Below are 15,543 nucleotides of genomic sequence, written 5' to 3' on the forward strand. Positions count from 1 at the left end.
AAAAAAAAAAAAAAAAAAAAATTAGGGGTGATATTTTTGTGCATAAATACAAAATGCACAACATGACAAGGCATTAGAGACGCCACATAGTCTCTCCACGGATCCCAGGTTCAGAATGCATTATTTCTTTTTGTTTGTTTGTTTTTTGAATTGGCATCTCACTCTTGTCACCCAGGCTGGAGTGTTCACGGCCATCACAGCCTCGACCTGCTAGGCTTAGGCGATCCTTTCACCTCAGCCTTCCAAGTAGCTGGAACTACAGATACACACCACCATACCCATCTAGTTTTTTGTGATTTATTGTAGAGATGAGGTCTCACCAAGTTGCCCAGGTTGGTCTTGAGCCCCAGAGCTCAGGCAATCCTCTCGCCTTGGTCTCCCCTCTCGCCTTGGTTTCCCAAAGTGCTGGGATTACAGAGTGCGTCACTGCGCTCACCCCACATTATTTCTTTTTTTGTTTGTTTGTTTGTTTTTTTGAGCTGGAGTCTCACTCTGTCGGCCAGACTGGAGTGCAGTGGCCGCTCCCGGCCACCGCAGCCTCGCCTGCTGGGCTCCAGCTATCCTTCTGCCTCAGCCTTCCGCGTAGCTGTAATTACAGGCATGCGCTACCATGGCCGGCTGATTTTTCATTTATTGTAGAGATGAGGTCTCGCTGCCTAGGTGGGTCTCGAACCCACGGGCTCAGGCAATCCACTCACCTCAGCCTCCCAAAGGCGCGGGATTACAGGCTGAGCCACCGAGCCCGGCTTCATTCACTGACACTTTAAATGCATTATGTTCCTCAAAAGATCAGTAACTAAAGAGAATGTTTTGCATTTTCAACAACTCGTCACGATAAACAACACTCTATGTAAAAAAAATTGAGTTGCTACCACAAAAAGAACACAGCGTCGCAAGGCACAGTGGCTCAAGCCTGTAATCCCAGCACTTTGGGAGGCCAAGGCAAGAGGATTGCCTGAGCTCAGGGGTTCGAGACCAGCCTGGGCAACTTGACGAGACCTCACCTCTACAACAAATCAAAAAATTAGCCAGGCGTGGTGGCACATGCCTGTGGTTCCAGCTACTTGGAAGGCTAAGGCAGAAGTATCACCTGAGCCCAGCAGGTAGAGGCTGCGATGGCCGTGAGCATTGCATTGCACCCCAGCCTGGGCGACAGAGTGAGACTCCAACTTTAAAAAAAATAATAATAATAATAATACAGTGTCACAAAGGAAAATTTTAAAAAGGTCAGAGCCACAAAGTGAAACTGGAGTGCCTTATAACCACTATGTCAGCACAGGAGCGTTGAACTAAAATATGTTTGTAAGATCAATGATTGGCATACACTCATCTCACCTGGATTTCCAGAGAATTCCTTTTCATTACCACTGTTATAGCTTAAAAATTTTACTGTAAATCTCTGTGTCATTATTCCTAGAAACAAAACAAAATAAAAATATAATGTGCACCATTTCACTAGGAAAAAAACTATCCCCATAGTGTTTTACCTTAAAATTGTATTTGACGTGCAAAAAAAAAGGCTCTTTGATTAAATCATAAATACACATAAAAAACAAGTCTGACTTAGTTTTGTATGTTACAATTATGAAAATCTTGAAGAAAGAAAAACAACTTAAACTGAAAGCATTCTTGCTACCCTCGTCCAACTGACCTTTCTGGTGGGCATTAATTTCTGCTCTAATAATTTTGATATTTATTTCACTGATTGTATCATTATTCCATTTGAAAATATAATGTTCTTCCACATTCACGTTTCTGGAGGCTGATCCATTATTTAAGAGAGTTTCTGCAAAGACAAGTATACATTCATAAATTTAAAGTCCTCTTCAATAAGTTCGGATCTACTACTGGGTAGTTCTCACTGCCTTGATGGTGTCCCCGCCCTTCCTATCTGCAACTCCCTAACACAGTATGGTCAATACTTCCTGGTGGAAGGGAGCCTTCCCTGGTCCACCACGTGAGCATGAGTCGCCTCCCCTGCACTATCATGGTACCCTGAGATCGTCGCTTTCCTTCTATTACTGTAGCTCCAGCACCTGGCCCACAGTCTGTCACAGAGCACACACCTGGTCAAACATTTGTGAAATGAAAGATGACAGAGTGTCTACTCCATAAAAGTCAGGGTCTTCTGTCTAGTTCCCTGCTATCTTACAGGAACTCTACTAACATTAATGAAGTAATGAATAAATTCAAGAATTACAACACACTGAAAAGAAATGCAAATTGTACTCTTCATTAAAATTAAAAATCCCAAATTGGGTGCGATTGCTTTTGCCTGTAATCCCAGCTACTGGGGAGGCTGAGGAAGGAGGACCACTTGAGTCCAGGTGTTCAAGACTACAGGAAACCACTGTAATCCAGCCTGGCCAACAGAGTGAGATCTCACCTCTAAAATAAGAAAAAAAGGCCTGGTAAAATCAGTCAAACTTATTTGGCTACATCACAACCGTGAAGATTATTTATCCAAAAAAGAAGAATGGGCACAGTAGCTCACGCCTGTAATCCCAGCACTTTGGGAGGCTGACGCAGAAAGATGCTTGAACCCAGGAGTTTGAGACCAGCCTAGGCAACATAGCACAACCTCATCTCCACAAAAAAAATTTAAAAATCAGGCATGGTGGCATGTGCCTGTAGTCTTATCTACTCAGGAGGCTAAGACAGGAGGATTGCCTGAGTACAGGAGTTTGAGGCTGCAGTGAGTTATGATCACACCACTGCACTGCAGCCTAAGCAACAGAGGAAAACTGTTTCTTAAAAAAAGAAGAACTAGAAGGGATCCTGGAACTCATGCAATCCAGGACTGTAAAGGAACTGGCTCAAAGTCACAAAAAGTCCACTAGAGCAAAGCAAGACAGAACCAGGAACAAATGAAATGTATGGGGCATTATTCTAACTGCGTGCACCTCTTCAAATTCCTAATAAAAATTTATTTTACTCTGGGACAATGTATTACTTATAAGATAAGACGTATATATTTCTGTAGAAATGACATAAAAGTGTAGTATTAAAATACCTGTATTGGTGATGAATTTGTCTAGGTCAGCTGCTTCCTCATAGATTACTTTTGGTGTAACTATGCCTGAAAAAAATACACAAATTGACTTCCACAGCACTACGTGGTCTACCAAAGAAAAGCTTATTAAGCAAATATGGCAACTACGTAAGTCTGCACCTGCCTGTGTGCTGACTACAAACCGTTCCCCACTCCCCACCGCTGTCAGATGAGAATGCCACTCCTCTTAGCATCTAGTTGTAACTGAGGAGGACAATCAGTGGCAATAGTCTGGTGTGTCACTCTCACGCAAGAACACACACAGCGGCCATAAAGAGAACAAAATCCTGCTCTTCGCAGCAACGTGGATGGAGCTGGAGAACATCATCGTAAGTGAACTGACTCAGAAACAGAAAGTCAAACACCGCATGTTCTCACTTACACACGGGAGCCAAATGGTCCCAGAGATGGCGATAAAAGACACCAGGGACACTAAAAGGGGGAGAGTGGGGAGTCAGGGTTCAGAGATACCAACTGGGTATAATGTTCGCCATCTGGGCAATGAGTCGCCTGAGACCCAATCCCCACCAGTAACAAACATGGACATTAGCAAGCATGCATCTGCACCCTCTGAATCTAAAATAAAAATATTTTTAGGCTGGGCACAGTGGCTCATGCCTGTAATTCCAGCAGTTTGGGAGGTGGAAGCAAGAGGATTGCCTGAGCCCAGGGTTTGAGACCAGCCTGGGCAACTTGGTGAGACTTCGTTTCTACAATAAATCAAAAATTTAGCCGGGCATGGTGGTGCATGCCTGTAGTTTCAGCTACTTGGAAGGCTGAAGCAAAAAGATCACCTGAGCCTAGCAGATCAGGGCTGTGGTGGCTATAAGCGTGACACTGCATTCCAGTCTGGGCAAAAAAAAGTTTTAAAAAAGAACACATATGCAACACAATGCTGGTGGAATGTAAAATGGTGAAGCCACTGTAGAAAACAGTTGGTGGTTCCTTAAAAAGTTGTATTACCAGCCAGGCTCAGTGGCTCAGCCTGTAATCCTGCACCTTTGGGAGGCTGAGGTGAGTGGATTGCCTGAGTCCGCGCATTCAAGACCTGCCTGGGCAACTTGGCGAGACCTCATCTCTACAACAAATCAAAATGAACTGGGCATGGTAGTGCGCGCCTGTAGTTCCAGCAACTTGGAAGGCTGAGGCAGAAGGATCACCTGAGTCTACCAGGTCGAGGCTGTGGTAACCTTGCCCTGCACTCCAGTCTGGGTGAGAGTGAGACTCCGACTCAAAAAAAAAAAAAAAAAGTCATATTACCATATGATATGACAATTCCATTCCTTCCTAGGTGTCTACTCAAGAGAAATAAAAACATACATCCACACAGTCAGTCAAAATGGCATGAGGTACTGACATATGCTACATGATGAATCTTAGACACATCACACTAAGTGAAGGAAGCCAGACATAAAAAAGCCACATATATGATTCCATTTATGTAAAATATTCAGAACAGGAAAATCCATAGAAAAAGAAAGTGTGCTAATGGTTGTCCTGGAGGGAGAATGGGCAGCACAGGGTCTCCTAATGAGGTGATGGAAATGCTATAGAACCAGATAGAGGTGATGAGGACACAACCCTGTGAATGTACTCAAAGTCGCTGAACTATACTCTTTAAAATGGTTAATTTTGTTTGAACTTGACTTAAATGTTCCAAAAAAAAAACTAATATGCAATATGCTGTCTTATGGAACTAAACTTTTTCCAAAGAAAACACTTTCCTTAATTGGCAGCTGAATTTTTTTTTTTTTTTTTTTTTTTTTTTGAGTCGAGTATCACTCTGTTGCCCAGGCTGGAGTGGAGTGGCATGCACATGACCACCACAGCCTCAACCTGCTGGGCTCAGACAAACCTTCCACCTCAGTCTTCCAAGTAGCTGAAACTACAGGTGTGCACCACCATGCCCAACTAATTTTTTTGATTTATTGTAGAGACAAGGTCTTGCCATGTTGCCCAGTCTGGTCTCAAACCTCAGACTCAGGCAATCTTCTTGCCTCCACCTCACAAAGTGCTGGGACTACAGGTGTGAGCCACTGCACCCAGCTATGGCAGTTGAAATATTATTTTAAGTTGATCCAGTAGAAGTGATTTTTAATCTCATGAGATCATAGTTTATCTTAATACTCAGGTCTGTGTTCTTTTTTTCAAAGAAATGTTACCAGGTGTGGTGTCTCACACCTGTAATCCCAGCACTTTGGGAGGCTGTGATGGGAAGACGGCTTGAGCCCAGGTGTTCTGAGGCCAGCCTAGGCAACATAGAAAGACCTTGTCTTTACAAAAAATGCCCAGGAGGTTAAGGCTGCAATGAGCCATGATCGTGCCACTGCATCCCAGTTTGAGAAACAGTAAGACTCCAACTCAAAAAATATACATATTTCCCTGACTTCAGTAAAACATCTAATTGATTTGCTAATCAAAAGAAAGGTAACATACCTCCTGTAGCACCATTCTTTATCTTCACATTGGTAATACCATCTCGTTCCTGGTATACTTCCAAATTAGTAATGCAGTTAACATCAAAATTCTGAAGAAATGCCACTGGGGCATTCCAAATACACTGCCCAGCTAGGGACGCCTGAGAGTGAGGGACAAACAGGATAGATTTATGGCCTCTCTTCTATCCATAAAACATTGATCAATGTCTCTTAAAATTGTTCCTTCTACAGCCTCCTAGTGCTCAATTGGTTTCAACAGTAGCCAGTTCACTGACTAGCTGACCAACTTCAGTAAAACATTTAACTGATTTGCTAATCAAGCTCTGGAAGCTACAGGTCCCATAAATATTATTTAATTTTAAAAATCCCTTGGCCAGCTCTGTTTACTTTATAGAGATATGATTACATTCAACTTTACTTTCTCTCCTTCATCAGAACCAGATTTTTTTTTTTTTCTTTTTTGAGTTGGAGTCTCATTCTGTCACTCAGATGGGAGTGCAGTGGCCGCTCCCGGCCACTGCAGCCTCGACCTGCTGGGCTCCGGCAATCCTTCCGCCTCAGCCTTCCAAGTAGCTGGAACTACAGGCGCGTGCTACCACACCTGGCTAATTTTTGATTTATTGTAGAGATGAGGTCTCGCCAATTGCCCAGGCAGGTCTCAAACCCCCGGGCTCAGGCAATCCACTCACCTCGGCCTCCCAAAGTGCTGGGATTACAGGCTGAGCCACCAAGCCCGGCCAGAACCAGATTTTTTTAATACCAGAAAAATGGATTCATATGAATAGTAAAGAGAAATGGTTCTCTCGTGCTTTCTTCCCATAAATATTGCTCTTCATAATGCTGAACTTAAAAAAAATTTCAGATCAGGCACAGTGGCTCATCCCTGTAATCTCAGCACTTTGGGAGACGGAGGTGAAAGGACTGCCTGGGCAGGTGTTCGAGACCAGCCTGGGCAACTTGGCAAGACCTTGTCTCTACAATAAATCAAAAAATTAGCTGGGTGTGGTGGTACATGTCTGTAGTTCCAGCTACTTAGAAAAACTGAAGCAGAAGGATCACCTGAGCCCAGAAGGTCGAGGCTGTGGTGGCCGTGAGCATGCCACTGCACTCAAGCCTAGGGAACAGTGAGACTCCGACTCAAGAAAAAAAATATTTCACATAAAACCTTATAGCCTTAAAATATGTTTCAAGACCAGGCACAGTGGCTCACACCTTGTGAGGTGGAGGAAGGAGGATCACTTGAGCCCAGGAGTTTGAAACCAGTTTAGGATAGCAAGATCTAGTCTCTACAAAACATAAAAAATTAGTTGGGCATGGTGGCATGTGCCTGTAGTCCTTGCTACTCGATAGGCTGATACAGGAGGATCACTTGAGCACAGGAGTTGGAGATTGTGGTGAGCCATGATCATGCCACTGCACTCCAGCCTGTGTGACACAGCAAGACCTTGTCTCAAAAAAAAAAAAAAACCAAATTAGACCTGGCGTGGTGGCTCACACCTATAATCCCAGCACATTGAGAGGCCAAGGTGAGGTGGACAGAATGCCTGAGACCAGCCTGGGCAACATAGTGAAACCTTGTCTCTACAAAAAAATTAAAAATTAGCTGGGTGTGGTGGTGCACACCCACAGTCTCAACTACTTGGGATGCTGAGGTGGAAGGATCGCCTAAACCAAGGAGGTCAAGGCTGCCATGAGCCATGACTGTTGTAATCATACAACTGTACTCCAGCCTAGATGACAGAGTGAGATTTTGAGTCAAAAAAAAGAATCAGGTGTAGTAGTGTGTGCCTAAAATCCCAGCTACTGGGGGGGATGGGGACGGGAAGACGGGTGAGGCAGGAGGATTGCTGGAGACCAGGAGCTCAAGGCTGCAGTGACCTATGATCACACCACTGTACTCCATCCAGCCTGAGTGACAGAGCAAATTTTAAGAAAAATTTTTTTTTTCAAAATTCTAGAATGTAATATAAAATGACATAGCTTGCCAAAAGTTGGCGATTAAAGCTAACAGAAGTGAAAAACAAAAGTTACTTCCACGGAAATTTATAGAAAATCTTTTGGTTTTAGTTTGTACGTTCTACTCTAAGATTTAGCAATGAGAGTGCTTAATTTGAAATTGACTATTAAAAAAAGAAATCCAGCAAATATAAATAGTCAAATTCCTGGAAAGTCCATAGGAAAAACATTAGTAAGTTAGGAAGTGATTCTAAAGAGCAATATGAACTAAATTAGCGATAGGATGGGAAAAATCAGAGGTAGCATTTAGCATATTAAACTGAAATGATGACCTGCGGAATAGTAAAGTACGCCTTCTCCACAGTCATGATCGGATCTCCTTGTTTATAACCAAAGTCTGCGGCATCTTTTGGATCAGTATGCAGATACACTTCAATGGAAGCGTCCCGTCTGGGGGAGCTGTTCAGCAATAAGAAAGATCATCACCAACAGTCTCATCCTAAGGCTTGCAACTATCAACTGCTAAAACACAATTCTGAGATGGGCGCAGTGGTTCACACCTATAATCCGAGTACTTTGTGTTTCAGCAACATGGGGCCCACTTTAACGTTACTGAGTGTATTTTCATTTTATTTTTTATCTTTTGTTCATTTTATTATTATGAAGTTACAGGGATTCTTTATATATTTTGGACACGATTTTTTTGTCAGATATTGGTACTATGACTGTGTTCCTAAGTTTAAATTACACCAACCCTTTCCACATGTCCTCTCATGCTTAGGGGTGATAGCTGCTTCCTGCAGTTGCTAATGCCAAGATGCCTTCAAGTTCTGTACCCTTTCAGTTACCCACTTTGGCAGTTTATACCTAGTTAACAATGTTTTATATTAAATTATCCCCATCAGACTGGGCGAGGTGGCTCACATCCATAATCCCATCACTTTGGGAGGCCGAGGCAAGAGGATTGCTTGAGCCTAGGAGTTTAAAACTAGCCCAGGCAACATAGTAAGATCTTGTCTCTACAATAAAATTTTTTAAAAGTTAGCTGGGCATGGTGGCATGTGCCTGTAATCTCAGCTACTCAGGAGGCTAAAGCAGAAGGATGTTCTAAGCCCAGGAGGCTGAGGCTGTGGTGAGTCGAGATTGTGCCACTGCATTCCAAGCTGGGTGACAGAGTGACTCAAGAATACATAAATAGGCTGGGTGCAGTGGCTCATGCCTGTAATCCCAGCACTTTGGGAGGTGGGGAAGAGAGGATTGCCTGAGCTCAGGGGTTCGAGACCAGCCTGGGCAACAAGGCAAAACCTCGTCTCTACAACAAATTAAAAAATCAGCCGGGCATGGTGGCACAAGCCTGTCGCTCCAGCTACTTGGAAGGCTGAGGCGGAAGGATCCCCTGAGCCCAGCAGGTCAAGGCTACAGTGGCCGTGAGTGTGTCAATGCACTCCAGCCTGAGTAACGACAGAGTGAGACTCTAACTCAACATAAATAAATAAATAATAAAACACAATTCTTCCTGTAAGTTTTTCTTTACTTTTTAAATTACAGAACTCATGGATATAAATCTTCAACAACACAGAAATGTAAAATACAGAAAGTGAGAGCGCCCAAAAAGCCCACCACTCCTTTCCCACCCTAGAAAAATCACTATGTTGCCTGAGCCCGCGGGTTCGAGACCCACCTCGGCAGCAAGACCTCATCTCTACAATCAATCAAAAAATCAGCCGGGTGTGGTAGCGTATGCCTGTAATTCCGGCTACTTGGAAGGCTGAGGCAGAAGGATCGCCGGAGCCCAGCAGGTTGAGGGTGCGGTGGCTGGGAGTGGCCACTGCACTCCAGTCTGGGTGACGGAGTGAGACTCCAACTTAAAAAAAAAATAAAAAGAAGCTGAACTCGGTGGCTCAGCCTGTAATCCTGCGCCTTTGGGAGGCTGAGGTGAGTGGATTGCCTGAGCCCGCGGGTTCAAGACCCGCCTGGGCAGCGAGACCTCATCTCTACAATAAATCAGAAAATCAGCCAGGCGTGGTAGCGCGCGCCTGTAATTCCAGTTACTCAGAAGGCTGAGGCGGAAAGACGGCCGGAGCCCAGCAGGCGAGGCTGCGGTGGCCGGGAGCAGCCACTGCACTCCAGTCTGGGCGACAAAGTGAGACTCCAACTCAAAAAAAATAAAAATAAAAATAAGATAAAAAAAAGAAAAAGAAAAATCACTATGAATGTTTGCAGGACCCTTTATTTTCAGTGAAGCCCAATTCTTTCTAATGCTTAATGCAAAACAAACTTGCTATCTGAAACCTGGAACTGCACCCTTGAGGAGGTGAACCCCTGTACTCTAGCCTGGGCGAAAAGGTGACCCGTGTTAGCGGTCTATGGAGTGTGGTTTCCCTGGCCCTGGAAAATAACGCCTGCTCCCAGACATGGACACTTACACAGAACCGTGATAGAAGTAGCCGAGGAAGGGCGTGTTGGCAAGTGATGACTGCACACACAGGAAGGGAAACCAATCGGGGACACCATGTGCTGGCCTGGCAGAGCAGAGCTGATCAAACTGAGGACTGACATCACCTCCAAACACACCGGTGAAGCAGGACTGTCCAAACAGTTCCGTTACATTTGGTGAGCACTCCTTGAAAGCAAAATGCAGAGGGGCCATGAGAGGACAGAAGCCTCCACTGTGACTGTGCTTATGAGCTCTTCTAGTGTGCGACGAACACCAACTCTTATGAGTTGAGTAAGCAAGAAACAAATACAATCTCCATCTCATCTAAAAGTGCTTTGTGCCCATAAAATATTTTGGAATATCTTTAGCTAATTCCCCAAATAAGGGGACCTAAGATATCCTCAGCAAACAATAGGAGGAGAAGACAGTACTGAATAGATCCCAGACACGAAAACCACGTTTCTTTTCCGTTGTCATCACCTTCTAGCCCCTAGGCCACAAAAGTCAACGGGCATTTAGAGTGGGGGTGAACAGCCCACATTCCTCAAGAATCCTCGAGGCCCTTACTGTATAACATGACCCAATTAATGTCATCAAGAAGTGACTCGAATTGTTTCCTTAGTTCACAAAGAAGCCAGAGAGCTACGAGTTAAATTATGTCCTGGATCTTTTGTTTATTGGAGGCAGAAAAGTAAGTGATCTATTGTTTGAAACAAGAGTAATTCAAATTAAAAATTGATCGTGCATAAAGGGCTGAGGTGCGGTTATCTAAAGATGTCACTGATCCAGAATACTCAAGAATGCCAGTGGCTGGTGCGGAGTACGTGGTCCAGTAAACAAAACAGGGAGTTAGAAACAGGGAAAAATGATGTGGTCTGGAAGAAAGAGAAGGAGAATACCATTTTGACATCCCTATTGATACCTGAACCAGATTTATGATATGCTTTATTTTTTAATTCAGTATAACTGTTGCTATAAGTATAATTGTTAGTAAAGTTATAATAGTAATGCAGACCCTAAGCTTTCCTTTTCTGTTTTGCAAAACCAAGCATGATAGAGTACTTAACACTTAGTGTACTAAGAGGGTAGATTTATGTTAAGTGTTTTTTCCATAAAAGGAAAAAAAATCAATAACCAAAAACCACCGAGGTGGAAGGAACCCCTTGAAAGTGACGGATAAGTGTGTGGTATTGATTGTGATGATGCGCTCATGGCGTGTGCTTATCTCCAAACACAACACATTGTGTACCTTAAATATCTACAGCTTTCTGTATGTCAGGCATACCTCCATAAAGTGGTTTCAAAACGAATCTGACCCAGCACTTTGGGAGGCCGAGGTGGAAAGATCGCCTGAGCTCAGCAGGTCAAGGTTGCGGTGGCTGTGAGCATGCCACTGCACTCCAGCCTGGGCGACAGAGTGAGACTCAAACTCAAAAATAAAAAATAAAAATAAAAAATGAATCTGCATTCCCCCAGTAGGGGAGGAAAAAACTCAACTACACATAACTGCATCATCCAAAAAAGGGAGTGACTTGAGTACTAGTTAGTGTGCTCCTTTGCATTTCTCATTCCTCCTATAGCTGAATAAGAATAAAAAACATAGCCAGGTATGGTGGCTCACACCTGTAATCCCAGCACTTTGGGAGGCAGAATTGAGAGGATTGCCTAAGCCCAGGGGTTCAAGATTAGTCTGGGCAACTTGGCGAGATCTCGTCTCTACAATAAATAAATAAATAAAATAAAATAAATAAAAAGTAGCCAGGTGTGGTGGCACACACCTGTGGTTCCAGCTACTTGGAATGCTGAGGTGGAAGGATCGCCTGAGCCCAGCAGGTCAAGGCTGTGGTGGCCGTGAGTGTACCACTGTACTCCAGTCAGGGCGACAGAGTGAGACTCCAACTCAAAAAAAAAAAAAAAAGAATGAAAAATATTTAGTTGACCTGGGATTAGGCAATAGTTTCTGAGATATGACACCAGAAATGCAAGTAACAAAAGAAAGAAAAGTATTATGTAAATTGGACTTCACCAAATTAAAAACTTTTGTGCTTCAGGGAACAACAGCAATAAAGTAGAAAACCTACACAATAGGAAAAATAATTTTTTTTTTTTAGTTGGAGTCTCACTCTGTCATCCAGACTGGAGTGAGTGGCACACTCACGGTCACCCAGACTCGACCTGCTGGGCTCAGGCGATCCTTAGCCTCAGTCTTCCAAGCAGCTAGAACTACAGACGCACGCTACCACGCCTGTCTAGTTTTTATGATTTATTGCAGAGACACGGTCTCACCAAGTCGCCCAGGCTGGTCTCAAATCCCTGGGCTCAGGCAATCCTCTTACCTCAGCCTCCCAAAGTGCTGGGATTACAGGCTGAGCCGCCGCACCTGGCCAGAGAAATTTTTTGTAAATCATAAATGGTGAGGACCCCAAAAAGAATGGAATCTATGTATTTAAAAATGGTATAATTTGTGTATTTATTCTTATATGTTTAAAATTAAGGCAACTTCAAAGTACTCTCTATTTTGAGGTAGGACAGCCAGCATAGCTTAGATATAGACAGTGAGTTTCTCACAAGCAGGCTTGGATAAAATAAAATAAATAAAAATCAGCCAGGTGTGGTGGTACACACCTGTGGTTCCAGCTACTTGGAATGCTGAGGTGGAAGGACCGCCTGAGCCCAGCAGGTCAAGTCTGTGGTGGCTGTGAGTGTACCACCGTACTCCAGCCTGGGCGACAGAGTGAGACTCCAACTCAAAAAAAAAAAAGAAAGTCAGAGGGTCAGGAACCAGGGCATTGTCTTATGGGGCATAACTCTTTTAAACTATACACTGACCAAAACTTAGGCCTGACCTTGGAAGATGGGATGGCTAGCTACAAAGACCTAGAACAGGACAGTAGGGAGTTACCAGGACACTGAGGCACGGAGCACTAAGAGAAAATATAATTAAGGAACAACTGTCCTATTATCCCAAAAGTTCCTCATGACACACAAAACTTAGAAGTAAAACAATAAGAATCAATACCTGTAATCAAAGCTTAGCTTACAAACAGGTTGCTTAACCATCATTTTGGAAATATATAAAGCCCTCCATTAACAGAAAGGAATGTGCCCTTTCCCTTAAGGCTGCCCATGTTCTCTCTTGAACATGCCATTTCTTTTTCTTTTCTCTCTAATAAACTGTACTTTAAGCCTTCCTTCCTGCACGAGCCAAGAACTCACCAACAACTACATCCCATGCTACTGGCATCACATTTGATACAATACACCTATTGAGATGCTTTTTCCACCTGCTCAAAACGGTTTTTGAACTCATCAATGTTGTTGCCTTTTATTGCTTCTGCCATTTTTTGTTTCACCTCTTCCACGTAGGCAAAATGTTTCTCTTTGAGGGTTTTTTCATCCAGGGAAATTTTTTAAAAGTTGATCAAAGGCCAGGTACAGTGGCTCACACCTATAATCTCAGTACTTTGGGAGGCCGAGATGAGAGGATTGCCTGAGTATACAGGTTTGAGACAAACATGGACAATGTGGTGAGCCCTCATCACTACAATAAATCAAAAAATTAGCCGGGTGTGGTGGTATGTGCCTGTAGTTCCAGCTACTTGGAAGGCTGAGATGGAAGGATTGCCTGAGCCCAGCAGGTCGAGTCGCGGTGGCCATGAGTGTGCCACTGTCCTCCAGGCTGGACGACAAAGGGAGACTCCAACTCGAAAAAAAATGTTGCTCAGGGCGAGATCAGGTATTCAGGGAGGGTGGGGGTTGGAAGTCATGCTGTTTTTGGTCAAACACTGCTGAACACTCAGCATGGTGTGGGCCGGTACCCTCATAAATCACTCATCATGAAATGGGTAAATGCATTGAAAGAATTTCCAGAAAAAATTCACTGAAGCCAAATGCAGCCTCTTACAATGCTAACTGGTACATTGACAGAGATGGGTTCCTAGAATACTTACCTCATGGAGAAAGCCTGTACTACAAGGACAAGCCAGTATTTCCAAAAGATAATTCTCTTTTTTTGGCAGTGGGGGGGATTCCCTTTGTATCTGATAAGGGACTAGAATCCAGAATGTATAACGAACTCTTAAAATTTAATGAAGAAGGCCAGACGCGGTGGTTCACGTCTATAACCCTAGCACTTTGGGAGGCCAAAGTGAGAGGAAGGACTGAGTCCACAGGTTCAAGACCAGCCTAGGAAACCTGGCGAGATCTCATCTCTACAATAAATAAAAAAGATTAGCCAGGTGTGTGGTGGCACGTGCCTGCCTGCAGTTCCGCAACTTAGAAGGCTGAGGCAGAAGGATCACCTGAGCCCAGCTGGTTGAGGCTGCAATGGCAGTAAGGGTGCCACTGAACTACAGCCTAGGTGACAGAGTGAGACTCCGACTCAAAAAAAAAAAAATTTAACAAAGAACCCAATTCAAAAAATAGGCAAAGGGTCTAAACAGACATTCCTCCAAAGAAGATATACAAATACCCAATAAGCACATGAAAAGATCTTCAATGTCACCTGTCATAGAGAAATACAAAGCAGTATCACAATGAAATATCAGTCCACACCTACTAGCAAGACTATAATCAAACAGACAAATAATAACAAGTGCTAGTGAGGATATAGGGAAACTGGAACCCACATACTTGGTTTTTTTGTTTGTTTTTGAGTTGGAGTCTTACTCTGGCGCCCAGGCTGCTGTACAATGGCACACTCACGGCCACTGCAGCCTCAACCTGCTGGGCTTAGGCGATTCTTCTGCCTCAGCCTCCCAAGTAGCTGGAACTATAGGCCCACACCACTATGCCTAGCTAATTTTTTGATTTACTGTAGAGACGAGGTTCCATCAAGTTGCCCAGACTGGTCTCGAACTCCTGGGCTCAGGAAATCCTCTTGCCTTAGCCTCTCAAAGTGCTGAGATTACAGGCATGAGTCACCAAGTCTGGTCTCACATACATTGATCATGGGAATGTAAAATGATGTCGCTGCTTTGGAAGGCAGTCCCCTCAAAAGGCTAAACATACAGTAACAATATAACCTAGCAACTCCACTTCTAGATATATATCTAAGAAAAATGGAAACATACATCTGCCACGTACACAGAAGTTCATAGCAGCATTATTCACAATAGCCCAAAAATGGAAACAACCCTAATGTCTATAACTGATAAATGGATGAGAAATATGTGATCTGTCCATACAAGAGAATATGATACAGCCATTAAAAAGGAATGAAGCAGTGATGTATGTTATAATGTGAATGAACCTTAAAAGCACTATGCTAAGTGAAAGAAGAAAGTCTCTGAAGATCACACACTGTATGAGTCCACGTCTGTGCAACGTCCAGAACAGGCAAGTTCATGGAGACAGCTGTGGGTTAGTGGCGGCCTTGCATGAGGGATGGGAATGGGAGTGACAGAAAAAAGGCACAAGATTTCTTTCTGGGGAAGTGAAAATGTTCTAAAATTAGATTGTGGTGATGGCTATACAACTCTGTAAATTGACTAAAAATCATGAAAAAGGTTTTCTTTTTTATATTTTCTTAAAGACTTCTAAATAAATAAGATTAAAATCAGCCGGGCTGGGTGGCTCAGCCTGTAATCCCGCGCCTTTGGGAGGCTGAGGTGAGTGGATTGCCTGAGCCCGCGGGTTCGAGACCCGCCTGGGCGGCGAGA

The 15,543-nt window shown here is 43.7% G+C and overlaps 1 protein-coding gene across 1 annotated transcript in view; it reads right to left on the minus strand.

The window, feature by feature from the left end:
* Positions 1-5,468: 5,468 nt before the first annotated feature.
* TCTN2 (tectonic family member 2) overlaps positions 5,469-15,543 on the minus strand; it is a 19,141-nt gene continuing 9,066 nt past the window's right edge. The window contains exons 6-8 of the mRNA XM_021711971.1: positions 9,873-10,069; positions 7,779-7,905; positions 5,469-5,630 (exon numbers count right to left, since the gene is read on the minus strand). Coding sequence (XP_021567646.1) covers positions 5,469-5,630; positions 7,779-7,905; positions 9,873-10,069 — 486 coding nt within the window. The remainder of the gene's footprint in view (positions 5,631-7,778; positions 7,906-9,872; positions 10,070-15,543) is intronic.

Source organism: Carlito syrichta, unplaced genomic scaffold, assembly GCF_000164805.1.
Source record: "Carlito syrichta isolate Samal-C Ts95f unplaced genomic scaffold, Tarsius_syrichta-2.0.1 Scaffold302955, whole genome shotgun sequence".
In the NCBI taxonomy this organism is placed as follows: Eukaryota; Metazoa; Chordata; class Mammalia; order Primates; family Tarsiidae; genus Carlito; species Carlito syrichta.